Consider the following 24,460-nt stretch of genomic DNA (forward strand, 5'->3'; position numbering starts at 1 on the left):
GGTGGCCGGGACTCGGTGCCGCCCCGGGGCGGTGCCGCAGCCCGCGGGGCCCGATGGCGACACGGGGGTGGCGTCCGGTGGCGGCGGCGGCGATCGCTGCGGCGCGGCCCGGCGGGGGCGGCCCGGGACGGGGTCCGGGAGCGGGTCCTGGGTCGGGAGCGGCCCCGGAGCCGGTCCCAGAACCGGCCACTCCCGCCACAGCCGCGCTCTACGTGCACGTGAGCGGGGGACACTGAGATTGCACACGGGGGGTGCACGGGGATCCTGGGGTTGCACACGGGGTGGGGGTGCATGGAGACCCCGGGCTTGCATATATGGGGGAGGGATCCTGGGGATTTCTCACGTGGGACCCAGAGTTTGCACACACCTTGGGGGCGAGTGTGAGATCCTGGGGCTTCTACACGCGTGGGGGCAGCCCAGCCTTGCTCAAATCATGGGGCACACGTGTAGTCCCCGTGCCATGCATGTGTGGGTGGTGCTGAGGGAGTCCCCAAGCTCTGCACATGAAAGATGGCATCTGCAGGGTGTGCACCTCATGCCCTGGGGCAGGTGGGGAGCGCTGGGGCCTGTGCATGGGGCTGGGGCAGTTCCCCTCCCCCCCAAGGTGGGGTGTGTGCCGGGGTGGGGGTGCAGCGGTCCCCCATGGCACCCTGTGCCCGCAGTGGCCCTACTGCCGCAAGCGCTGCTCCTACTGCAACTTCAACAAGTACGTGGTGCCGACGGTGGACGAGGCCGCTGTGCGTGCCTGCCTGGTGCAAGAGGCACGTACCCTGCTCCGCCTCAGCCAGGTGCAGAGGTGGGTGTGCGGGGGGATGCAGGGGGAGTGCAGGGCCATTCAGCACCCACCCACATCCAGCCCACCATCTGCCCTACAGTGTCACCTCTGTCTTCTTCGGCGGCGGCACCCCCAGCCTGGCCAGTCCCCGCACCATCGCAGCGGTGCTGGAGGCTGTGGCGGGGGCTGCCCACCTCCCCGTGGGTGCCGAGGTGACGCTGGAGGCCAACCCCAGTTCCACCAGCCCCGCACGCCTCGCCGGCTTCAGGGAGGCGGGCATCAACCGCCTCTCCATCGGTGTCCAGGTGAGAGGGGCTCTCCCTGGTCCCATCCCAGCCCTTGTGGGCCCCTGTGCCTCCCACTGCCATCCTGCTCCCTCTGCAGTCGCTGGACGATGCTGAGCTGCGGCTGCTGGGCCGGGAGCACACGGCGGCGGAGGCGCGGGGGGCTGTGGAGGCAGCGCGGGGGCTCTTCCCTGGCCGAACCTCCATCGACCTCCTCTTCGGGCTGCCGGGGCAGAGCCAGGACGCCTGGGCACGGGGGCTGGCGGCAGCACTGGGGCTCTGCGATGACCACATCTCCCTGTACCAGCTGACGCTGGAGCGGGGCACGGCGCTGGCGGCGCAGGTCTGGGGGGGGGCCCTGCCCGCTCCCCCCCAGGACCTGCTGGCTGACATGTACCAGACCGCCCGCGCCATGCTGGTGGCTGCTGGCTTCAGGCACTATGAGGTCTCCAATTTTGCAAGGAAGGTGGGATGTTCCCCATGCCATGTCCCCCATGCCATGTCACCCCCCCTGGAAGGCTCAGCCCCTCTCACCCCAGGCAACACTCTCCCGCAGGGCGCCCTCAGCACCCACAACCTTTCATACTGGCGGGCTGAGCAGTACATCGGCGTGGGGCCAGGTAAGCCAGGGTGACGGGGTAATTGTGCCTGGCTGTGTCCCCTGCACCCTGTTACTCCCAACCCCACCACTGCAGGGGCGCATGGGCGGTTCGTACCGCGGGGCGAGGGCGGCTGCAGCCGGGAGGCTCGTGTGCAGACGCTGGAGCCCGACGCCTGGATGCGGGAGGTGCGGAGCCAGGGCCATGGCACCCGGAGGCGGGTGGTGCTGAGTCCCCTGGAGCAGTGAGTACGGGGGGTGCCCCAACCCTGCACCCCCTCCCCTGCCCTGCTGCCCCACTGCGCGCCATGTGCCTGCAGGCTGGAGGAGCTGCTCGCCCTGGGACTGCGCACGGATGAGGGCGTTACACACGAGGTGAGGAACCACCCAAGGGGTTTTCATCTTCCTTATGAGGAAAGGCTGAGGGAGCTGGTTCTCTTTAGTTTGGAGGAGACTGAGGGGTGACCTCATTAGTGGTTATAAATATGTAAAGGGTGAGTGTCACAGGATGGAGCCAGGCTCTTCTCGGTGACAACCAATGGTAAGACAAGGGGTAATGGGTACAAATTGCAACACAGAAGGTTCTACTGAAGTATGAGAAGAAACTTCCTGGTGAGGGTGGCAGAGCCTGGCCCAGGGGGGTTTTGGAGTCTCCTTCTGTGCAGACATTCCAACCCGCCTGGACACCTTCCTGTGTAACCTCATCTGGGTGTTCCTGCTCCATGGGGGGATTGCACTGGATGAGCTTTCCAGGTCCCTTCCAACCCCTGACATTCTGGGATTCTGTAACCCTGCATCGATCTGGCTAATGAACCTCTTCTAACAAACCAGCGCTAACGATCCTCTCTGTGCCCTGGGCGCAGCGCTGGGGGCACTTCTCCCCCCAGCTCAGCCTGCAGGCCGTGTTCGGGGAGCCGGGGGAGGCGCAGGATCTCCAGCAGCAGGGCTGGCTGCTCCTGGACGGCGGGTGAGCCCCGGGGGCCGCGGTGACCAGGGCTCCCCTGCAGTGCCGGGGCTCAACCGCCGCATCTTCCGCAGCGGCCTGCGGTGCTCGGCGCGGGGCCTGGCCCTGCTGGACTCCCTGCTGCCCGACCTGCTCTGCCAGCTGCAGCGCCGCTGGGCCCCGCCAGCACCCGGCGGCGGGGCCCCGAGGAGGAGCCCGACGGGGGACAGGGCCGGTGGGGAGGCCGCGGGAGTTGTAAGCGGTGGCTGTGGGGAATAAAAAGCGAAAGCTCTGTGCTGGCTGAACGAGGTGTTGGGAGACAGCGACACCCGAGCGTGGGAACGGCTTGGCGGGGAAGGCGGGCAGCCCGGGCCGCAGTAGGCCGCACTGCGCACGCGCAGATGGTGGTGGTGGGGGGGAGGGGCTATCAGCCAGCACATGCGTACAACGGGCGGCGTTGCCATGGCGACCGCCGCGCCACGGCCTGGGGAGTTGCAGCGGCGCGGCGGGACTCCGTGCCCGGCCCGGCGGGACCCCCGGCCCGCCACCCCTCCCGGTACGGCCCGACGTGGGGTGCGGGCGGGGCAGCGGCGGCCGGGCCTCACTTGTGCCCTCGGCGCGGCCTGGGGATCCCCGGCGAGCCCGAGTCCTGCGCCGAACCCACCATGAACAGCCCCTTCCACATGCCCTGACCTCCCCATTTCTTATTATTTTATATTCCCCACATGTGTCAGGGAACCGGTCTCAGCTGAAGGGACTTGCAGGTTATGGGTAAAGGGAGGAGCAAATCCCTGGTGGGGCTGTTCTGGCTGCCAGTTCTGCAGGGGTTTTGCTATTTAAGAGCTGTTTTATTATTTAGGAGCTTCTGAAAAGCCAGTGGCTCGCTGTCTGTAGCTGAGTTGTGCCTGGTGGGCACAGGGTGGCTGTGTGGGGACGCTTGTGCTTGCAGCTGGAGCAGGAAAGTTGCCAGAGATTTTTTCTACCTGTGGGAAGCACAGGCTGTGTTTATCTCATCCATTGTCTCTCATCTAGAATAAAGCATGAGACAGTTGAATCCTAGTGATTTACTTTGGTCCTTGTAGCTTCTCAGAGTTAGATTTTTCCGATTACAGGAGATACTGAATTTAATTGTTCTGTGCAACCTTAAGTAAAAGAAACAAAACATAGTTTAGCTGGAAATTAATAACCAGGCTGAAAAGAGGAAGGTGGTGTTTCCCTGTCAAACTCAAGAGAAGGTCTCTGTGTCTGTTTTTCAGACAAGAAGGACAAAGTACGTAAACAGTCCTCAACAATCACAAAAGAGCCTGAGCCCATTCCATGTGTTCTGCAAGGAGATGACATCCAGGCACTTGCAATTAAGATGGAGGACCTCGAGAAAGTATGTCTTTTTATTGACAGAAATGGCTACCTTAAGTGACACTCTCCTTTTGTGTGTTTAACAGAGGATGCTGCCCAGTTACTTAAACCAAAACCCCCTGTGGGAGTTCAATTCTCCTTCCATTTTGTCTGTCCTGTTTTTTATGACTTATCAGATCATCAGGTTCAGTTGCTGAAAGTAAAGGATTATTGATCCTTACACAATCTTTTCAAATGGAAGGATAAGTTGTCTGCCTCATCAAAATTATATTTCCAACTTACTGGTGTAAGAAGAGGTGTAAGGTGTTTAGTAACTATCGCAGCACTTCTTCCAAAACTTGGGTTGAACTGTGTGAGTGGAAGCATTGGACACAAAGTGACACAGCAGAAAACTACTGGCAAAGTGATTTAAAACTCTTTTTTCCCTGACCTGGTGATAAAGCAGAGTCCAGAAGAGTAAGACAGTCACTTAGCTGGTGTCTGCTCAGTTGTGTAATGTGCCTCTTAGGAAAGGAGCTGCCTGTACTGATACGACTTCTCTGCTTATCCTAGAAGGATCAGAAGGGTAAGGTGAATCACTATGTACCTAATTGCACTGTGACTTTATTTCCTGAAGCTCTGTGCTCCACACCTTGCCCATGATGCTGGCAGAATTCCAGGAACAAGTGTGAGGGAGACTTTTCCCAGCACTGTGTCATTTGTAGTGCGAAATGTAGTTGTCAGGGATTCTTGGGAGACCCAGAACTGGTTCCTTCCTGTGTCTGTTGAACATTCATTGGATACCTCTAAAAACCATTGTAGGAGCAAGATATTTCAGCTTTGCCTGTACTTGACTCAGTTGGCACATTTGACTGGTATTTTAACTTCCTTTCTATATAAAAAGAGAAAGCGTGAATTGGTCATTTTTCTGTACATCCAGGATCTGGATGGACTGGAGGTGATCGGTAAAGGGCAGCCTTTTGCTTCTGTCTCAGCAGAGCCTTTTCCACGTTCCACCTCTTCTGAAGAGTCTGAGATCCTGTAAGTTTTTCTTCATGGCAGAAATAAAGAATTTTGGGCATGCACCACCAGTCTGTAAGGGTATCCTTAGCTGTTCTTATCCAGAATGGAGAGGAGTCTTCACTAGAGCACAATAAAAGCCGTATTCTAGAATTATAAGCACCAGATTTAGGAATCAAGCAGTTCCTTTGTGCCTTGGGGCCTTCTGCTGAAGGAGCAAGAATCAGAGAAAAGTGTATTTCTTTTTAAGCCCTTCCTCCAGTCTTCCCTCTGGCTTCAGAATTCACCATAAGCAGGGTTGGGGTTCTGCTCTAAATTACCTCCATCTGGTTGTCTTTTTCCAGCCCTCCACTTCCATCATTAATTTGCCTTTTTTCACTGTCCTGTCCATCTGTAATGAGCGCAACCCGAGGGCTTCTCCTTACTCAGTCATGTACCCTCAGCCTTCCTTAGGCAGCTATAATTCGTTAACATTCTGGCTGTCCTGTCCTCCTTGATGGTGATTAGTAGGTAGCTGGAGTTTGCCACACCTGCAGGACTCTGTGCAGAAGACTGTGCAAAAGCATTAGTTGGGATTATTTCTTGTAGGGTCTCGTGAATCAACGCTGGTTCTCTCTTCTCTGAACGTGAATTTCACTCAGCGAAAACTTTGGCTCTTGTTTTCTGTAGCAGTGACACACTGAAGGAGCATCCTGATGTGGTTCCAGAAGCCGTACGGGGTCCATCTTTAGTTTTCTGTGGCCAGCCTGCTCGTTGGATCGATGGCACTACTTCTCACAGGGTAATTGTGTGCTTTTTATTGTTTAGTCAAGCTAAGTCTGCTTGAGTTCCCAAGTCACAGCTGTATGAGTGTCACTCCCAGGCCAGAGAATGAGGGATTTATTCTGAGCATGATAGATTATCCCTATATTTACACTGGATAGATCTAGAAACAGAAGGGGGTGCTATGTCTGTGGTGCGAAGCTCAGATTCCCAGGCTCTCTCTCAAGGTCCCTTCCAACCCAAACTATTCTGTGATTCTATGATAATGGCCACTTCATTGGACCTGCCCTACAAGTTCTACCAAGGCTCAACCCCTTTTGTCGTATGACTTCAGGCAAGATTAAATCCTGCCAGATAGAGTAGAAATTGTTATCTTTGTCTTTTCCTCTTGCAGAATGAAGTTGGCATCGCTGCCAGGCTCACCTTTGAGGCTTTGGCTTGTGAGAGAGCCGAAAGCTCCCTGACAGTGAGCAATGATGGCACAACTGCCATCTGGTACGACTGGCTGAGGCTGCCCCAGAAAATTCCCTCCAGAGAAACCAAATGGAGGAGGTTACCGTGGTTTTACTTTGATACCAGATCAGGTACGAGAGCTGCTGATGTCTGAGACCTTTGTACAGGGACCAGAGAGCAGGTATTCAGGAGTTATATGAGATGCGGAATCTGACTAATGGCAGAGCAAACCTGTTGGGTGATTGTCCTTAGGAAGCCACCCTGGGCATCAAAGCTGACTCACACCAAAAGAGGTGTGCGAGGCAGATCCCTTTCCTGGGACTTAAAGGAAAGGAGGTTGTTCCTACTCTGCATGTAAATGAGTGGAATATTGAGAAGTGAATCATTTTCTGATGGCAAACGGGGCATAATCTGCTAGAGAGAGTACTGAGCTTGCTGTAAAAGGAGTGTGTGGTGGAAATAACACCAGTTTGATAACATCGTGACTGGTAGTAAATCTGGAAGGAGAAAAATAGCTGAAGTGTGATACCCAGCTAAGCTATGGAGAAAGAGTCTCATACAGAAATAAGGACACTTGGGATGTTGTTGGAAAAGGGTCAAGTTAACCAGGTGGCTTCTTGCAGACCAATGCATTTTCTCTCTTTTTTTCAGGTGTAATTTTGCCTGGAGAAACTAGGCAGTTTGTCTTTATTTTCAAGTCAGAGAGCGCAGGCATTTTCAGTGAGTCCTGGGAATTTAGGACACATCCTCTGTTATTAGGAGGAGCTCTGCTGCAGGTGACCCTTTGGGGAATTGCTGTGTATGAGGATAAACTGGCTGACCTCAGAGAGAAACTGGAGGTAACCAAGCATGTAACTGGGTAACTGTGAGCTTTGAACTTAATATGCAAATTCAGGATAAGGGTGGGAGTGGCTGACATGGTATTTTTATTGCTATGCAATTAAAGCTGGGAGCAAGATGATTATTTATTTACAGCACATCTGTGCATACTTGAGCAGGTTTGCTAACTAAAATGGAAGAACTCTGCAGTCTGTTGTAATGTTGTTAATAAAGACATGATTGTGTCTCTTAAACTGTTCACACTGGTCCTCTAAAGAATGAATTTTCTGTTGGTAATTAATTCATTAATTACTTAGTGGGGATGGGTTATGTTGTACGTTATGATATCGGTTGAGGTATAAATTGAAAATTACAGTAAGCTTTGAAAAGGGTAGTTTGGGGGAGGATTTGTAGGCTTTATTTGAAAAGCTGTTGCAATTATAGCTCTGCTCAGTGGGGTTTGCAGGTGTTCTTGTAAGACTATATAATGTATACATTGTGATTTACTAGCATGTGTGTGAATTTGTTTGTGTGTCCCTATTTGGAGCAGGGACTCACATGTGTTTTTCTTGTTGTGGTGCCTCAGAGTGACCTGGCTGCCCGAGTGAGAGCTGCTGAAGTAAAAGAGAGTCTGAATAAACTTCTTGTCCGAATTCGCACCCCAGAGCGCACCCCGTCTCCTGTGGATGCCTGTGTCACGGAGGAAGAGTTGTTCCAGAGGAAGAATCCCAAGGTGATGTTTGCTATTTGATGGGCTACACAAGTGAAATATTATAGGAGGGAGGGAAGATCCATGGGGCTGGTGCATCCCTGAGTTTCTGGAGGCTGGCACAGTCTGCCACGCTGGCTTTAACAATTAGGTTTGTAGAGGACAGGCGGAGCTCATTTCACTATTTGCCTTTTCCCTGTTATCACAGCTGCATTATCATCACAGAGTGGTACAGCAGCTGCACGAACTGTGGAGAAAGCACATGACTGTTCCTTCAGCCTTTGGGGAGAAAGTGTCCTTGGGCCAGATGAGCAGTGTGGAGGACCTGTGGTGCCAGGAGAGTTCCTCAGGTGTTCTCTCTGCTCAGAGCAGCGTCACAGAGGCCTCAGGTTGGAAGAGCATGCTAGTGGAGTCTCCAAGTCAAATGACAATCGTGGAACAGGAAGAACCAGGCCCCTCAGGATGGAACCTTTCCATCGAGGACTTTAAGCAGGTGGTCACCCTGTTCCCTTTAGTGCTGTGACAAGCTGATGGTGTTTTCATTTCCCTACAAATAGCCTGGCCTACCCCAGTGTGAGCCCACCCAAAGATCCACTTCCAGTGCGCTGTTAGAGATGATTCATGATGTGTGTCGCAGAAAAGTGCTTCAGCTCTGCTGACCACACCCTCAGCACTCTTGTGAAGAGATTCCCGAGAGAGACTTTGAGGGCCATTGTGTGAAGAAGACAACCATGCAATGTCATAGATATTTTAAACTTTTCCCTCATTAGCCTTCTGTCATCCCAGGACTGAATGCCGGGGGCAGGCTAATCCTACGGCCTCCTATGGCTTCCCCAGGGGCTCCTCTCCATGGAGAGTCCTACCTATTTGTCAGAGCACCAAAGGGCACTCCCAACAGGCTGCGGATAAAGTACAGACCTCCCTAGATTAAAGCAAGAGTGGTTTGCACAGTTAGCACAGTTTTTCTGTAGTGCTTTCTTGGAAATCTCTCTGGTGCTTTTATAACTAATCTTCGGGGCCTTCTACCTCACTAGAATCCTCGTTCTCCAGCACACCTGTGAAGTTGCAAAAGGCTTCACTGTCAATCTAACTGGGGGGTCTGGGGTTGCTCCCCAGATCTTGGGCTGTGTGTGCACCGTGGCCAAATCCCAGCCATACAAGAAGCCACATCTGGGTGCGTAAGTGCCCAGTACAGCCTGGTTTCAGACTGGTTTGCAGGAAGAGAGCCGTGTTTGTGTTTTGTTGAGCTCAGATTCCATGGACTGGGAATGAAGACCGAGAAGCAGCGCTCTATGGACCCTGTGTTTTCTCTCTCATCAGGCTATAAAGTCAATCCCCAAGGAGGAGCAGCGAGAAGCGGCGCTGGCCCAGCTCAACCAGGCAGTGCTGGAGCTGCGTGTTCCACAGAGGCCAGTTCAGTCAGACCTTACTCAGTCAGACCTTTTCTATCACATCTGGTGCGTTACCTTTGCAAGATAAAGCTTGTAAATGCATTGTGTGATCAACAGCCATAGCAATCTTTGTTGCAAGTGTGGTGATTCAGAGTGCAGATAATTATATGAGGTCTAGAAGTTGTCTTTACACTATTTTTTTATAATTTAATTGTAGCAGTTGTCTATGACCCAAATGCCTTTTTTTTTTTTTTTTCCTGGAGATAAGTTTAGAATATTAAATCAATGTAGTTTTGGGGAGTAACAATATTATTTCTGGCAAGATTATTCCAGTCTGTATTTATGAAACCTTTGGATAATTTTCTGTACCCTTTTACTCACTGTATCCTCCCTCATACAGCCTCTCTGATTTTGCTCACGCTTTCAGACTTTAAACATACCAACAGCTTCTAGTTGCTTATAAATTAGAAGGATGCAAGTTTCTCTTGGGAAAGACACAGTAGGTCAATGGTGATTTACCAACGTGTCAGGTTGAAGAGCAGGAGCTCTAGTTTCACTGTAATATTTATGTGTCCATATGAACCCCTTGATTTGCAAACAGTGAGAACTCAGAGCACTTAAATGTGAAGAAGGTAGTTCAGCGTCTTTCTGCACAGATTTTTAGATAGTGGGTGCTCTTTTATCGACTTAGTTGGACAGAGCAGCCCTCAGCTGTAAGGCACCTTCACTCCAGGGTACTAAATAAAACAAGATGGCAATTGCAGGACTGTCCCCTTTCTGATTCTTATACTTTTCTCAGTCTCCAGCTGTGGCGTGAAACCATTGATGGTCTGGTGAGTCATTCTATGAGGCTGAGATCCCTGCTTGGCTTGCCTGAGAATAACACCTATGCAGATACTGTTCCAGAGGAAACAGGTAAATGGTAGATTTAGCACAGCAACTGGTTTCTGTGGACTGTTGGACATCCACAAAATGTGCCGAATTTCAACTGAAATGGCAATTTCAGCAGTCTCCTCTCAAAGCTTTTACAAGAAAATGCATCAGAAAAAATGGCAGATTGTGTGATACTAATTGTGATCTGTCATTTGGTGTCATTAAAAAACCACCACACAAATAAGCCTTTTAATTTAGCTGGATGTAGCCGTGCTAGTCACACACAGACTAACCCAGAAAACCCTAATTCACTGTTAGCTGTTTTACGGGTTTGTTCTGGGATGCATTTGAGACCCGTTCATTCCAAAGTACTCTTCAAGGTATTGTTTTTCAGTGCAGTACAGTTCGTATTAATAAAAAGAGGAAAATACATTGCAAAAGTAATATATTTCCACTGTGCGAGTAGAGTGGGCTTTTTCTGGATGTGAAAATGTTGGTTTTGGGTAACTGAGATTCTCTCTTTTGTAGTGGAACCAAGGCTATCTATAAAAGAAGGAAAGGAAGACAAAATAATGATTAAGAAAGCATCAATTGGTGGTAAGGATAAAGAAGCCAAAAAAAGAACAACAAAGGCAGCAGGGAAGGAGAAAGAGGTATGTCTTGGGGTGCCTGTTGAAACCCAAGTGTTGGGGAGAGTGTGATCCATTCTGAGGTTGCGTATCCCAAGTTTGAGTTGCTTTTCCAGCCCCATGAAAGAGGCTCTACTTTTGGGAGGTGCATCTTGCAACAACCTGAAGGGCGTTCTGACTTATGTTACTTTTCTTTTTGTCTGTCCCTGAATAGGAACAGCTGAACAGGAGAAAGTTAAAAGATGAGAAAAGGCAGAAATCTTCCATTTCGTCACAGGATGGGAGAGTGGAAGCACAGTCTCTGGAAGCTCTAACTACAAAGAGAGAACCTTCTCAGGCACAGATTGACCCTGTTTTGTTTGGGACATACCAGGAAAAACTTTACGTTCACGTGAGTCTGACCAGAGCTTATATCTTTGTTTCTTAGTTTTATCCTTTGCTTGTAAGTTTATATTGGAGCATTGTGTTAAACTCAGAAAACAGACAAACAGATATCCATAATTCTGTAGGAAGGTAAGTGAGAAAGACAAGGTAAGATATCTTTTATTCCAGCCTGGAATCTGTTAATGTAACCAGCCATCACATAGCCATGTGATGGCTTTTTCTATCTGGGATGTCTTTAGCATGCTTGCGGACTCTTGAGGGCTCAACAGAATTAATTGTATCTTGGATAATGTTAAACACACTTCATAACCAGAGAAGTTATTACTAGAGCTAAGTGCTGTTAACAGGCAGCCACTTTTATATGCCTGTGTGCGTGCCCATACGTTAATGTGCATGAGAAACCATCTCCCTGTCAGTCTCATCATCAGGATTTCTTCACATCTTTTCACTGCAAATAACTTCTGTTAATTTCTGCTGCAGGTTTATGGGCTGCTGCGGTCAATGGTGGTTAAAATGGTTTCTTTATTTGAGGATCTAGAGACAAAAAAGGTGCCCTAAAGTGGGAGTGTGAAGCCCTTTGTAATGAAAATAGACTTACTTAAAAAAAAAATAAATAAATAACTATATTTACACAGATCGAGTGGAGATTCTTCTTTCTGAAGCGATGCTCTGATTACAAATACTGGCCTGCCTCTTTTCTGACATGCTGTGATGTGAGTCTATTGCTAGATCATCTGTTACTGCTATGGATGATCACTTGCCAAGAAGAGTCAAGGCAAGAAATATCACAGCCTCAGAAACTGTTAGAACTAGAAAATACTGGCATTTCTGCTGAGGAAGAAGAATTTAAAAGCGCCAGTCAACATGAGATGTGTCTTATTCTTTGTTTCTCAGTTTTGCTTGGCTAGCAGTTCAGTGAGCAGAGTGTCCCTTGTAGTCATGAACCCAAGTACCAGGACAGTAACGTTAAAAAATCCATCCCATTTTTAATCCACTTCTTGACGGCTTCTCCCGATTTCTTGGACGTGTTTCAGTGAAAACGCATTATCCCAAGGGATGTGCCACCCTGCCTGGTTTTGCCCCAGGAATTTACTTCATGTGCTTATATTGCCATCTCTTGCCATCCAGCTCAAGGTACCCGTGCCCCGTTCTGAGCCAGCTCTTACTTGCTTCCTTCCAACGCTAATCACTCTTGAATTAAAATGAGCGAAATTCACACTGAAAATATTGTGAGTGTGGTAAGGCCTTGTGTTAGAGCCACCCGGTCATTATGTTTGTGTGTGTGTGTGTCTGGGTTTATTGCTGTGTTCTGTCTGAATTTCCTTGTGTACCACAGCTGGAATAGAGCTTTATATAGGAGCATCCCAGGTCCAAGCGTCTCATGCTCTGCATCTGGGCTGGGGTTGGAGCAGATTTTGGAGCTGGGTACAGGGTCTCCTGACCTGGCCTATGTCAGCAAAGTGCTGTCTGGACGGCATTCCCCAGGGAGGCTTTGGTCCTGTAGAGAAACTACATCAGTGTGGATTGTTAATTTAGGTTTATGATACTTCTGGGGTTCTTGGGCAGCAGATGCATCTCTTTTACATTGGCAGCCGCACTAACACGCGTCTTGGAGCTGCACGTAGTGTGAAATAACTGTTCCTTCTGCAGAATTGTTTTCTTTTGCTTTCTCATTTTAACTCGTATGCTGTCTCTGGGGAGAGCATATATTCTTCCCCTCAGCTCCTGGTGGTATCACTGCAAAGCACAGCTTATTTTATTTGCTGGCCAGGTGAGGTCCCTCATGTTTCAAGATACTTTCTCTTAGTGGGGTGCAGGGAAGCACTTTGGCTTCTGTGAAAGCCAGAAGCCTCTTCTGGCTTAGCGGGCACAAGCCCACAGTGGGAATGTCTCTGCTCAGCATTCCTGTAGGGAGAATTTCAGCAACATTTTGAGAATTAGAAGGAAAAAGGCCTGAAGTTGGGGTGTGTCTCACAGGCTCCGACAATAGCTCCTGCCTCCCTGGAGATGATTATCAGCCTGTGAATATGCCCAACTCAAACAGCTCGAGCCATCTGTTTCTAGGCGAGAGGGAGTCTGCACATTATAGAGGCAACGTGATTGTCTCAAAGGCAGGAATACTTTTACTTGGTAGCTTTACTTTCCAAGATGGCAAAGCCCATTCACAAGATCCATGTTCCAGTCCAGCCTATAGAAGCCAGGCTCCATGTACACCTCATCTCACAGGAGAACTTGTTAATACAAAAACAGGTAGATGGGAGTTTCACGTCAGTCACGTACCATGGCAGAATGTCCTACACTGATATCTCCTTCCCTTCCAAGGGAGGAGCCTGATGGCCCAGGGCGGGCAGGTGGCATAAGAACTTCTGCAAAGCAGAATGAACCTGAATGCTGTGAATAATTTAATTTTTGTTATAAATATTGTCAGTGCCTTTTGCAGCCTTGGACAAGAGCATCCTAAAGGGAGAAGTTACAAGCAGCACAAGAGGGGATGTGTAATACTCCGCTGCCTGCCTGCTGTAGCTTTCTCTTGAAAGTTCCATGGCTGGAACTGCAGTGAAATTGGAGCTGGCTTCCACAGAACACCTCACATGCAGGCCTGGTGTGAGATGTGGGTTCTGTCCCTAGAGCAGGGACCCTCGGGGCTGGTCAGCCCTGTGCTCTGAAGGACATGGGGGTACTCCAGTCCCCATAATGCCAAATCCTACCAGCCAGGCAAGGAGAGTATTCCTTCTCCTCTCCCAAACACAAGTGTTATTTGTATTAACGTTAATAATTCGTCTTGTGTTTGCTAAATAACAGAGGTGAGTGACCTTCCTGGCCTTGGGAGTTACATACCAAACCCATCATGTGAGTCGGGGCCTGAAGACACCATAACTATTAGGCCAGGAAGGGAGATTCTAGGAAAATGCTGCAAGTGGAAGGTGACAGCGCATTTCCAGAGGCTTCTCCACGGCAGAGGGAGTCTGAGTGAGCAGCCAGCTTGTGCTGGCTGAGGCTCCCATTTCCTGGGCTAGGCTCCACCTTGCAAAGCGAACCCCATGTTTGTACAGCTCCCCTGTGGCTTGTAGGGTGCTGTCCCCATGGAGAGGTTCACTTTGCTTATAAAAAAATCAATGCCTGTCTGCATTGGCTGCCTGATGCAGGTGAACTGAGAGCATTGGGAACAGAGGAAGAGGAAGGCCTGGATCTTCAGCAGCCACGAGGAATGCCCCTGCAGCCTGAGCTGGGTGTTCTCCAGCCTGACCTGGAGCACGGTTTGGACGCTGGAGGTTCTCGAGGCTGCAGCTGAGAGCGGGACTAGATGCACATTCAGCTTGCACAGGCAGAGCCTATTGGGAAAGTCAAGCTGGTGAGATCTGCAAAGCCCTGGGAGATGTGTGGCTTCTCCCTGTGTCCCACAGCAGGACCTTCAGCACTGGGGCTTGGGGCAAGATGCATCTCGGTGCTTTGTGGGGTGGGAGCATCAGCAGGCAGGCACGATCCCCCTCCAGAATGTCTCAGCACACAGGAGATGCTTTCCATTATGGAAAATGTCAGTGATATTAAAAAGATTATATATATCCATAATACTTGAAGGCCTGTCAGTGATTAAAATGGAAGGCAGAGGCCGTGAGGGAGGGGGTGGCATTGAAATGATCGAGAGACATGACTTATTTTGTCATGTCATCTGATGCCTCCCTCTCTCCCCCAGCCAGGCTCCGGGAGCTGTTCAGAGCAGAGGAACAATCTGCTCCAAATTTAGATCCTAGCAAAAAAAAAAAAAAAAAAACTCACACAAAAAAACCAAACCCAAACCGCAACCATGGCCTTGGGTATCAGAGAAGGAGCTGCATTCCCGGGGAGGGTCGGCATCCCTCGGAGGAGCTCCCGAGCCCGGGGACGCTGATCTCTGTCTATAAATAATGAGCGGAGGGGGAGAGGGAAGAAAAGGAGGAAAAAAAAAGCCAAGCAAGCAGCAGCAAGGCGCGCCTGGCTGGCTGCCAGCGAGGGGCAGTGACTGAGCATTTACAGCATCCCCGCCTCCCGCATGCGGCGGGGCAGGGGCTCGGCGCCGCATCCCCCGCGGCCGGTACCGCACCGCGCTGCACCGGGGCGGAGCGGGGGGGCGGACGGCTTGAGCCACCTCTACCGGTGCCCGGGATAGAGCCGGGCCGGGGCTCCGGCGGCCCCGAAGGGGTTAAGCCGGGACCTGCCGCCGAGACCTGCCCAGCCAGCCCGGCAACTCGGCGGGTGAGCGGCGGGCGGGCTGCGGCCGCCTCCAGCCCGCTCCCACCGGCACCGGGCACCGGCACCGGCCGCGCTCCACGCAGGTAAGCGGGGCTGCGCGCCCCTCGGGGGGTGGGGAGGAGGAAGAAGAAGGGGAGAGAGCAGGGGGAGGAGGAGGAAGGTTCTGGGCGCCGGAGCATCGCGGTTCCCCGCGGGCAGCTCGGTGGCGTGGCGCTCCCCGGGCCGGGCTCGGGGCACCGGGGCCCCGCGGCGGGTGCGGCCCCCGGGGGCGCTGCAGGAACCGGCGGCGCGGCCGAGGGCTCTGCCCGGAGCCTTTCCCCGCCGCTCCCTCCATGGCGGGCGCTGCTCCTGCCGGCCCTGCATCTGATTAGGGAAGAAACGAGGCTTTAATTCCCCCCCACAACCTCCCCCCCCGTCTCGTCTGGCCCCTCTGCCCGCTCCTCCTTCCTCCATCCCGTCCTGCTGCCCCTCCATGTTATTCCTCCTCGCTTTGCCTCCGCAGTCCCCTGCGCCGGGCCGCGGGGCGATGGGGACCTGTCCCCATACCCGTGTGTCCTTCTCCCACCTGGCAGCCTCTTGCTCAAGGTCACTGCAGTAATTCCATATGTGCTGCTGCCTTATCTCCCGCACAGCTTCTGTTTCACTCCCTTTATATTCCGGGTTGCGGGGGATATTGTGTTTGATAAACCCCTTTGCTTTTACTACTGCTGACAGGGCTTCAGCCAGGGCCACGCTCCTCTCACCCCCATTCCAGCCCCTGCTCCCCATCTCTTCCTATACGGACTTCCCGGGCCAACTCGTGGTGACCAAAGTCCAGCTGGGACCGCGTCTCTGGCCAGGACGCGTGGTGCTGGAGCCTGGCATGCTGGACCTGGGGTCTGTCCTGCCAGGAGACCTGTTGGAGGCAGGAGGGACCATCCTGCCCTGAAGGAGGAGTGCTGGTGTTTGCTGGTGTTTGTTGGTATTTGCTGGGCTGGTGGCACCCTTGGAAAACCCGACTTTCTCTCCTGCCTGAGTGTTGGTGGAAAGCAGAGCACAGAGCCAAGTCCCGGAGGACTTTGCTGTGTCGCTGCCCTTGTCCCGGAGGCGTTTCCGCGCCAGGTGGGCAGCAGCGCGGCTGTCCGCACTGCGGGCTCTGCCGGCGGGATCCAAAGGCCGCGCATTGCGAAAGGGGATCAATACGGGGAAGTGTCTCGAGAGAAATCTCGGCCGCCTGTCAGTGTGGTGGTGCCAGGCTCCTCTCTGACTCACAGGGACGTCGCCGGCAGAGCCGTGGGGCGCCCAGCTGCTGGCCCGTGGGAGCAGGAGGTGCCCGACCGGTCGCACGGGTTGTGCGGGAGCGTGGCAGGTGCTGTGTGTGGTTCGTGGGCACGTCGGCACGGCACTGGCCCAGCTCCGGTGGGTGGGAGTGGTGTCCCCAGCCTGGAGAGGACTGGACGCAGCGTGGCAGCTGCAGTCCAGGGAGGTACCAGCACCCAGGGTGGGTGGTGGGACAGACGCTGGTAATCACTGTCTACAGGCACTGCTGTGTGCGGGAGATATTCCTCTGCCTGCAAGTGTTATCTCGGATGGGGGAAAAACTGCCAGCGAGTTTTACTGCAGCTGCAGTGGGAGCTCTGGGAGCAGCCCGGCTCCTCAACCCTGTGGAGGGCAAGGCAGCTCCAGGCAGCCTCTGCTGCCTGGCTTTGCTTGGCTCTTTGACAAAATGAGGGTAAGTGTTGTCTTCCTAACGTGCAGGGAGAAGGTGAGGATTAGGACTAGCACAGAGTAAGGGTCAAAGCTGTGATGGACTCACGTGATGATGAGTCCAGACTGACCCGTGTCATTTTGCATCCATGTCAGGTGCAGTGCATCCCAAGAACGGGCACTGCCCTGCGGGGAGGTACCCGGGCAGCTCCCGGCCATGCCAGCCCCTGCCATCCTGGCTCTGGGTGCAGAGGCAGCTCGGGCAGCTCCGGGATTTTGGGAGAGGGGATTGTGTTATCCATCCTGCTGGAGGTTAGCACCCCAAATTCACCACCCCGAATTCACCATCCTGCAGCAGCACACGCTTCTGTACCCACAGTCTCTTGTGGCAGCAAAATTATTGAGTTTGCTGGGAAAACCCACCGGAGCGGCTGCCAGTGCTGGCAAGTCATGGCAGGCTCTGACTCAGGGCAGCATTTTGGTTTTGCACGACGCATCCTTGGTAGCACCAAGAGCTTTGCCACAGATAGTGCATCTGGGGGTACGGGGGAGCCCCTGGCTGGTGCCAGGGCTGGGGGACCTGAAATGAGCTTTGCAAGGACAGTGGGGTGAGGCAGCCGGGATCTGGAGGAGGGAGCTGCCATTTTCAGGTTGGTACTTTTAGAAGCAGAAGTACAGGGTAAAAATCTCCTCCAAATGTTGCTGAGTCTGAAGCCAAATCTCTTGGCGGCTCTGCAGTGCTGGGTATCGGTTTGCCATGAGAAATTTTTCCCCTTGAGCATCCTGCATGTCTTTGGGTTAGGGAGCGTGGCAGCCCAGCAGGGTGCACCTGGTGTCCCAACAATGGGCACTGCCACCTTGAAAAGTGTCCCAGGTGTCAGCCAAGGGCTCTGGAGATGAGTCTTGGTGGCTGGGACGATGCTGAGGTCTCTGTGTCCCCGTTACCCACTGCAGGTACCAGTGAGGCTGTGAGCGCTCATCCCTTCTCCGCCATCGCTGCCCGCTGCCGGCGGGTCTCCAGCACCACACAACCATGACGACCTCAGCGCTGCGCCGGCAGGTGAAGAACATCGTGCACAACTACTCGGAGGCGGAGATCAAGGTGCGGGAGGCCACCTCCAATGATCCCTGGGGACCCCCCAGCTCCCTGATGTCAGAGATCGCCGACCTCACCTTCAACACGGTGGCTTTCGCTGAGGTCATGGGCATGATCTGGCGGCGGCTGAATGACAGCGGCAAGAACTGGCGTCACGTCTACAAAGCCCTCACCCTACTGGACTACCTCATCAAAACTGGCTCCGAGAAAGTGACCCACCAATGCCGGGAGAACCTCTACACCATCCAGACACTGAAGGACTTCCAGTACGTGGACCGCGATGGCAAGGACCAGGGCATCAACATCCGCGAGAAGGTGAAGCAAGTGATGGCGCTGCTGAAGGACGAGGAGCGGCTGAAGCAGGAGCGGGCACACGCGCTGCAGACCAAGGAGCGCATGGCCCTCGAGGGCATGGGCAGCGGCAGCCACCCGGGCACCTATGGCCGCCGTGCGTCACCCTACGGCGAAGACTATGGCCGGGCACGGGGCTCCCCCTCCTCCTTTAACTGTGAGTGGTGCTGGCAGCTCGCTGGGGCTCACTGGGGGCAGATGTTGCATTTGCTTTGCACCGACCTGGTGCCCATCGCTCCCCTCCACCTTTTGGGCTGCTGGTGGTGGCGCCCATCTCCATCCTGTGCCACAGGCAGCGGTTTGGCTGGGCCAGCGGTGAGCACAGCAGTGGTGGCAGCTTGTTCATAGTGGGGACCTCTAACATGGGGCTGTGTCTTCTGGGGATGCCACGCTGTTCGGATGGGGTACAGTGGAGGCTGCTGATGTGCTCCCCCAAATACCCCAGTCCTGATGGCTCCCCTTCCCCTTTCCCTCTTTTATGTCGCAGCATCGTCCTCGTCCCCAAGGTTTGCCTCCGACCTGGAGCAAGCGAGGCCCCAGACGACAGGCGAGGAGGAGCTGCAGCTGCAGCTGGCGCTGGCCATGAGTCGGGAGGAGGCAGAGAAGGTAGGATGGCTCTGCTGACATCCCCTCACCTTGTCTGCGGGCATGGTGGGTCGTTCCCTGGGACGAGAGAGGATTTTGGGGGGCTGCCTGAGGCCAGTGCATGCATCTGGAAGCACAGCAGGCTGCTCACTCTGTGTCCGGCATCAAAATCACCAACAGGTCGATGGAAGCATGGGCTGTTCCTGCTCCCCATCTTTGTATTTGTGGGAACAGCACCAGGCTTGGACACATCCAGCCTCCCAGACTGCTGGGGGAACTTGGGGGGGTCTTCTGGATTTATTGCAGTACCCCCAAACCTGGCTGCCCTCTTCCACCGAGGGCTTCTGGTCTGACCTGCTCCATTTCTCTGGCTTCCCGCAGAGGTTTTAGGAGGCAATGCCTTGCCCAACACTGTGGTTTTCATGGTGGATGGGGGCCCAGCAGTACCCCTGGGGCTGTGTACTGGGCTGGGGGCTCAGTGGGGCCAAGTTCTCCCTCCCACTTGCTGGTCCTTTCAAACTGGGCTAGAAGGAGCTCTGGAAAACAGCCCCAGGTGGGCCAAGATGCAGGGAGCAAGTGAACTGCTGACCCCAACCATGAAACCTCCCTCAGGGCTGTCCCCTCTCCTATCTGCTGGCCACGGCCCCTTTTCCACCAGGGACGGCTTATTTGCGCCCTGGCTGAGATTGCCGCCGGCTGGCACGGCCTGCGCGGAACACACGGGTACGGCCGGACACACAAAGTCAGAGGGACATGGTGACCGAGGGGCTGTGCTGGGTGTCCCCTTGGGACTGGCACCGAGCACTGTGAGCTCAGTCCTGCCGGGGCAGGGGACAAGCTTCAGAGACGGCGCTTGCTGCTGCCCATCTTCCCTGCCATGGAGGCTCTTTTGGACATGGAGCGGAGCATATATCCCTATTTTTGTCCTGGAACCAGAGTATTTATAGCTTCCACACACGGCTGCAATGAGTGCTGTAGGAACAGGCTCTCGAAAGTGTTTCTGTTGGAGTCCATCTGGGCTGAACACATGTGTGTATGCTCGCACATGCTTCTGCACACACACCCCCCCCAGTGAGGTCCCCATTTCCAGCCCCAGCTGGTCCCACGCTGCTGGACAAGTGTCACAGGGTGGTGACCAGGGTTGCCATGGCTGTATGGGGACAGCATCTCCCCAAAATCTGCCTCAGGTCTGGCCACTTTTCCTCCAGCAGAGCAGGGCCGGGCAGGATCCCCAGGCCAAGTCCGGTCAGCATTGCAAACCCTGCTCCCCAGCAGGCTGTCGGGGGAGGGGACACCTAATTGATCCCTCCTCCTTCTGCTGACTGCATCGGAGTCCCCAAAAACCCTCTGGGGGAGATGCTGGCTGCCTAATTTAGGGTTGTCAGCCTATATGCAGAGGCAGGTGATGGGGTAGGGGAAGGAGCTGGGACTGGTTCAAAGGGGCACTAGGCTGGGGATTCACAGGCAAAGCTGTGGCTGGGCACAGAGATGCTGTGCTGGCAGGCGAGGGGCCGCAGGAGTGACAAGGACAGTGACCTCCGAGCTGTCCCACGAGCTGAGGGCAAGCTGAAATGTCACCCCATTTCCTCTGTTGGCAGAAGCCACTTCCTCCAATTTCCAGTACAGATGAAGAAAGGCAATTGCAGCTAGCGCTCGCGCTGAGCAAAGAGGAGCACGAGAAGGTACCTGAGCCCCATAGCCCTGGGTGCTCCTCTCCTTGCACTTGGGCTTCTCTTTGGGGTGCCGGAGCTCCAAATGCTGCCTCACTCTGGTGTCTGCTTTGCTTTCACTGCTCTGGGCTGTCTGCTGAGCTCTCTTCCAATGGGCCTGGCCCCAGAGGAGCCGTCTACTCGGATGCTGGGACTTTTCGGGGATGCGGTGGCAGCTCCTGTGCTGGGTCTGTCTTCTGGAGAAGGTGCTGGCTGCCAGGTTGCTGGTCTCATGGGTCCTGTCCCTTGTCCCTGCAGGAGGTGAGGACATGGCAAGGGGAGAACTCTCTGATGCAGAGAGCCATGGAGGAGACTGCCCCGGGCAGGGAGGAAGAGGAGGAAGAAGGAAAGATGAAGAAAAGCCAGGTACAGCGTGGGGGGACTGGATGGCCACACAGCCAGCATTGAACTCCAGGGTGAGCCTGGCAGGTCTACCCTGGGCTTCCTTCACCTTTTTATTCCCTTTCTGTTCACAGTCCTCCATCCTGGAGCTGGCAGATATATTTGGGCCGGCGCCAGCCCCCTCCAGCCACACGTCTGCCGACCCGTGGGATATGCCAGGTGGGGGCAATTCGCGGGCTGCCAAACCTCGGGACAGAGGCAGAAACCTCTTCCTTGCCTCTGTCCCTCCCCAGTTCCCAGCTCAACTTTAAGGACCTCTCACTTCTTCTCCCTCCACTGCCCGGTCCATTGCATGCCTGGGCGGTGCAGCTGGAAGCCAAGATCCCCCAGGCACATCCCTGCTATTCAGCATCCCTCTGTGTCCCACAGCATTCCCTTCTCCAACTTCCCTTCTTCTTTCAGATATGAAACCCAAAGTGGAGTCGGCAGCCTCTGCCTGGGCTGGTGCTGCTGACCCCTGGGTGCCGGTCCCAGCCACTGGTGGGGAGCCCATCTCCCAGGCGAGCGCCTCATCTCAGCAAACCTCCGCTGGGCCCTGGGATTTTCCCCCCGGCACCGCCACTGCTGCTGCCTCCGACCCTTGGGCGAAGGTGCCATTGTCTTCTGGCTTCCCTCCTGCGGACCCCTGGGCCACAGCGTCCCCCCCCCAACAGGGCTCTGGTTCTACACCAGCTACTGACCCTTGGGCTGCTGTGGCTGAACAACCTCCTAACGCTGGTAAGAGGCTCTATCGGCATTTTGGCTTTGCTGGGGACTGCGGGCAGCACTGGCCATCGCTGCCCTCTGGTGAGCAGGCACCTCGAGGTGTCCCCTGCCTCCTCCTGCACCCAGCTCTGCAAACACCCCCTCCCCGCTCTCCTGCCCCACAGTGGGTCATCTGCTCACCCCTCAGCACCCTGAAGACTTCAAGGAACTTTTAGGCTTGATCTCTGCACAGAATAAGCTGATTTAATTAACATGACACTATTAATGAGCCCTCCCCTGGGAGCAGATACCAGCCACAGCATGCTCCAGCAGCAGGGTGATGGTGTGTCCCCCCAAACAGAGCTACCTGCTTGTTTGCTCCCCCAAACCAGCCTTACATGCCCAGACAAGACAGGACGGTTGCTGCTCGCAGGTGTTGCGTTGCAGATGGGGCAGCAGTTGCAGGAGCAGCCCGTGATTCAGAGCTCGGTGTCACTCTTGGTTCCTCCTTGGTGCTTCCTCTGGCCCCACAGAGGTCTCATGTGTGGTCCCCTCAGTTTTGGTCCCGGGGAGGAGAGCAGGATCCAGCCTGGGGGCCAGTGATGGTTGTTGGAGCATTCCAGACCTGTCCCTTCCACTTTCCCCTCCAGGGCTGGGAAGGGACCTGCCTGCTGCAGGGGGGGCTGCACCAGTGTGGGGGCTGCCTGGGTCTGTGTCACCCCCCCGATGGTCTGGCTGATCTTAGCCCCTGGGCCAGCACACGTTCCCAGTCCCCAGCCCCACGTCCCCTTGCCGCATGCTCTCCTTTCTGTCTCCCTGCAGGCAGCTGCCCCTGCCTCTCTCCTGCCCGTACATCTCCTGCCTCTCACCTCCCCGCTTGCTCCCCTCCTTGAGCCTCATCTCTTCCCCCCAGCTCCAGGGGGGAACGCTTTCGACCCATTTGCAAAGCCACCCGAGCCAGCTGAGCCACCGGAGCAGGAGCCCTCGCAGCCGCCCTCCTCTGTGAAATCTAACAGCCCTGTTGGTAAGAGCCAGGGGAATGGGCATGGACTGATTTGGGCAGGTGGGGACAGTGACGTGTCCCTGCCTGCTGCAGGGAGGCAACTCCAAGGCTGGCGGGGCTGTGTGTGACTGCTCGCTGGTGCAACCTGCAACTGCGTGTGTTGTGGCCTTGGGCTGACCCATAGCCGAGGGGGCAGCTCTGGTCCCTGCATGCGTCCATGTCCCCAACCCTGCCACCTCCCTCGGTGACTTGGGGAGCTCAGGCACACCATTCTGCAGCCTCAGCCCCACCACATCGTGCTGTGACCTGGGGTGAGGTGTGCTGTAAGCTGTCCCGTGCGGTGCCGGGGGGATGCCATCACCCTTAGTGTCTCCCAGCTGGCTCATGTGGCTCATGTCCCCTCCACCCCAGAGCTGGACCCTTTTGGCGACCTGTTCCCCAGCACCAGGCAGGACGGGGCAAAGAGCTTCGACCTCACCAACCTGGCTGACTCCCTGCCGGAATCCAGCAAGGAGCGGAAGGACTGTAAAACCCCCGAGGCCTTCCTCGGCCCCGCCGCCTCCTCCCTGGTCAACCTGGACTCCCTGGTCGCTCCTGCACCAGCCTCCAAGACCCGCAACCCTTTTCTCTCAGGTAGGTGCTGTAGTGTGGGCTGGGCAGAGGGGTGTTTGGGGGAGGAAGAGGAGGGCTGGGGAGGTGCAACGGCTGCCCTGATGCATTGCATCCTTTCTCCTTGCTAGGTCTGAGCACGCCGTCCCCCACCAATCCCTTCAGCCTCGCCGAGCAGCCCAAGCCGACGCTCAACCAGATGCGGACCAGCTCGCCGGTGCCCAGCCTGCCCGCCGGCCTCCCCGCCAACTCCATGACCTACAGCGCGTCCCTGCCGATGCCCCTCAGCAGCGTCCCCCCCGCCGCCGCCACCCTCCCCGCCTCGGCCAGTGCCTTCCCCCAGGCCGGCACCTTCCCCGAACTCCCCAGCAACTTGCCGAAGCCTTTACTGCCGCTGAGCGGCCGCCCGGCCCCGCCGACCGCTCCGGGGGGGCTCAACCCCTTCCTCTGAAGTTTCTGGACATATAGACTCTTTCCCCTTCCCAGCTGTTACAAACCCCCTCCGGCCTTTCCTCTCGCCAAGACTTTTGGGGGGACCAGTGGTTTGCTAGCTGCAAGGAAGGGTGCCCCCCCATGCCAGCCCCCTCCCTGGGGGGCAGCAGCATGAGCCCCCACACTTGATGGACTAGAGGGGACCCTCCCCTTTCCCTGCGATGGCCAGAGGGTGGTGGAAGAGCCATGGAGGGGCCACTCCTAAGGGCTGTGGTTTGGGGGCTCCGGTGCAGTGGGGTGGGCTGGTGCATGGACTCTCGCTGCTGGACGGTTCCCCCCGGGGTAGGGGGTTTGCCCGGGCGCTTGCGCGGAGCTGGGGCAGCGCTGGGGCGGGGGGTTCCCCCCACACCGTGTCCCCTCCCCGGGAAGGCGCTTCCCCGCTTGGGGTCCCCGGCTGGATCGCGCTCCCCCGGCCGCTGCTCCCCGTCCTCCTGCGGCCGCCCCCGGCTCTCCCCGTCCCGCTCGCTGCCCCGCTGAGCCCCGCGGCCCCTGCGGAGGGGGCGACGGGCAGCGACCCGCGGGGGGCGGCCCCGCTCCGGGCTCTGGCGGGGCGGCGGGGGCGCCGGTGGTTCTGCGCTGCCGGAGAGCGGCGGCTGCGGGCTGCCTGTGAGACAATAAACAGCTCTGACGGACCCGGT

The 24,460-nt window shown here is 55.3% G+C and overlaps 3 protein-coding genes across 7 annotated transcripts; all 3 read left to right on the top strand.

The window, feature by feature from the left end:
* The first annotated feature begins 15 nt into the window (after window positions 1-15).
* On the top strand, window positions 16-2,957 carry RSAD1 (radical S-adenosyl methionine domain containing 1). Its single transcript, XM_082067133.1, has 9 exons — window positions 16-218; window positions 663-796; window positions 876-1,080; window positions 1,160-1,525; window positions 1,616-1,679; window positions 1,755-1,902; window positions 1,978-2,032; window positions 2,521-2,624; window positions 2,696-2,957. Exons 1-9 carry the CDS (start codon window positions 54-56, stop codon window positions 2,877-2,879), a joined length of 1,425 nt encoding a protein of 474 aa, XP_081923259.1. The 5' UTR covers window positions 16-53; the 3' UTR covers window positions 2,880-2,957.
* A 105-nt stretch (window positions 2,958-3,062) lies between these two features.
* MYCBPAP (MYCBP associated protein) lies at window positions 3,063-11,577 on the top strand (the record flags this gene model as incomplete). Its single annotated transcript, XM_082067393.1, is given in 14 exon segments — window positions 3,063-3,156; window positions 3,857-3,978; window positions 4,876-4,976; window positions 5,625-5,736; window positions 6,112-6,301; window positions 6,822-7,009; window positions 7,576-7,722; window positions 7,907-8,191; window positions 9,019-9,155; window positions 9,889-10,004; window positions 10,491-10,615; window positions 10,812-10,982; window positions 11,456-11,515; window positions 11,518-11,577. Coding segments are annotated over 14 exon segments (1,908 nt in total).
* A 3,318-nt stretch (window positions 11,578-14,895) lies between these two features.
* Window positions 14,896-24,449, top strand: EPN3 (epsin 3). Of its 5 annotated transcripts, none has more exons than XM_082066786.1 (10): window positions 14,896-15,288; window positions 17,846-18,495; window positions 18,826-18,944; window positions 20,522-20,605; window positions 20,891-20,998; window positions 21,109-21,193; window positions 21,437-21,749; window positions 22,609-22,742; window positions 23,133-23,354; window positions 23,462-24,449. In XM_082066786.1, exons 2-10 carry the CDS (start codon window positions 17,925-17,927, stop codon window positions 23,779-23,781), a joined length of 1,956 nt encoding a protein of 651 aa, XP_081922912.1. In that variant the 5' UTR covers window positions 14,896-15,288; window positions 17,846-17,924; the 3' UTR covers window positions 23,782-24,449. The 5 variants fall into 5 exon arrangements, with proteins under 5 accessions (XP_081922912.1, XP_081922916.1, XP_081922914.1 ...); XM_082066787.1 differs by having other exon boundaries at window positions 14,897-15,288; window positions 21,437-21,751; window positions 22,632-22,742; XM_082066790.1 differs by lacking the exon at window positions 22,609-22,742 and having other exon boundaries at window positions 21,437-21,751.
* The last annotated feature ends 11 nt before the right edge of the window (window positions 24,450-24,460 follow it).

The sequence above is a fragment of the Streptopelia decaocto genome (genome assembly GCF_964273445.1).
Source record: "Streptopelia decaocto genome assembly, chromosome: 16".
In the NCBI taxonomy this organism is placed as follows: domain Eukaryota; kingdom Metazoa; phylum Chordata; class Aves; order Columbiformes; family Columbidae; genus Streptopelia; species Streptopelia decaocto.

Coding starts and splice junctions, on each gene's coding strand:
- RSAD1 (XM_082067133.1), top strand. CDS start 54: ATGGCGACACGGGGGTGGCGTCCGGTGGCGGCGGCGGCGATCGCTGCG. Junction 797..875: donor CGCCTCAGCCAGGTGCAGAG/GTGGGTGTGCGG, acceptor TCTGCCCTACAG/TGTCACCTCTGTCTTCTTCG. Junction 1,903..1,977: donor GTGCTGAGTCCCCTGGAGCA/GTGAGTACGGGG, acceptor ATGTGCCTGCAG/GCTGGAGGAGCTGCTCGCCC.
- EPN3 (XM_082066786.1), top strand. CDS start 17,925: ATGACGACCTCAGCGCTGCGCCGGCAGGTGAAGAACATCGTGCACAAC. Junction 18,496..18,825: donor CTCCCCCTCCTCCTTTAACT/GTGAGTGGTGCT, acceptor TTTATGTCGCAG/CATCGTCCTCGTCCCCAAGG. Junction 21,750..22,608: donor GCTGAACAACCTCCTAACGC/TGGTAAGAGGCT, acceptor TGCTCCCCTCCT/TGAGCCTCATCTCTTCCCCC.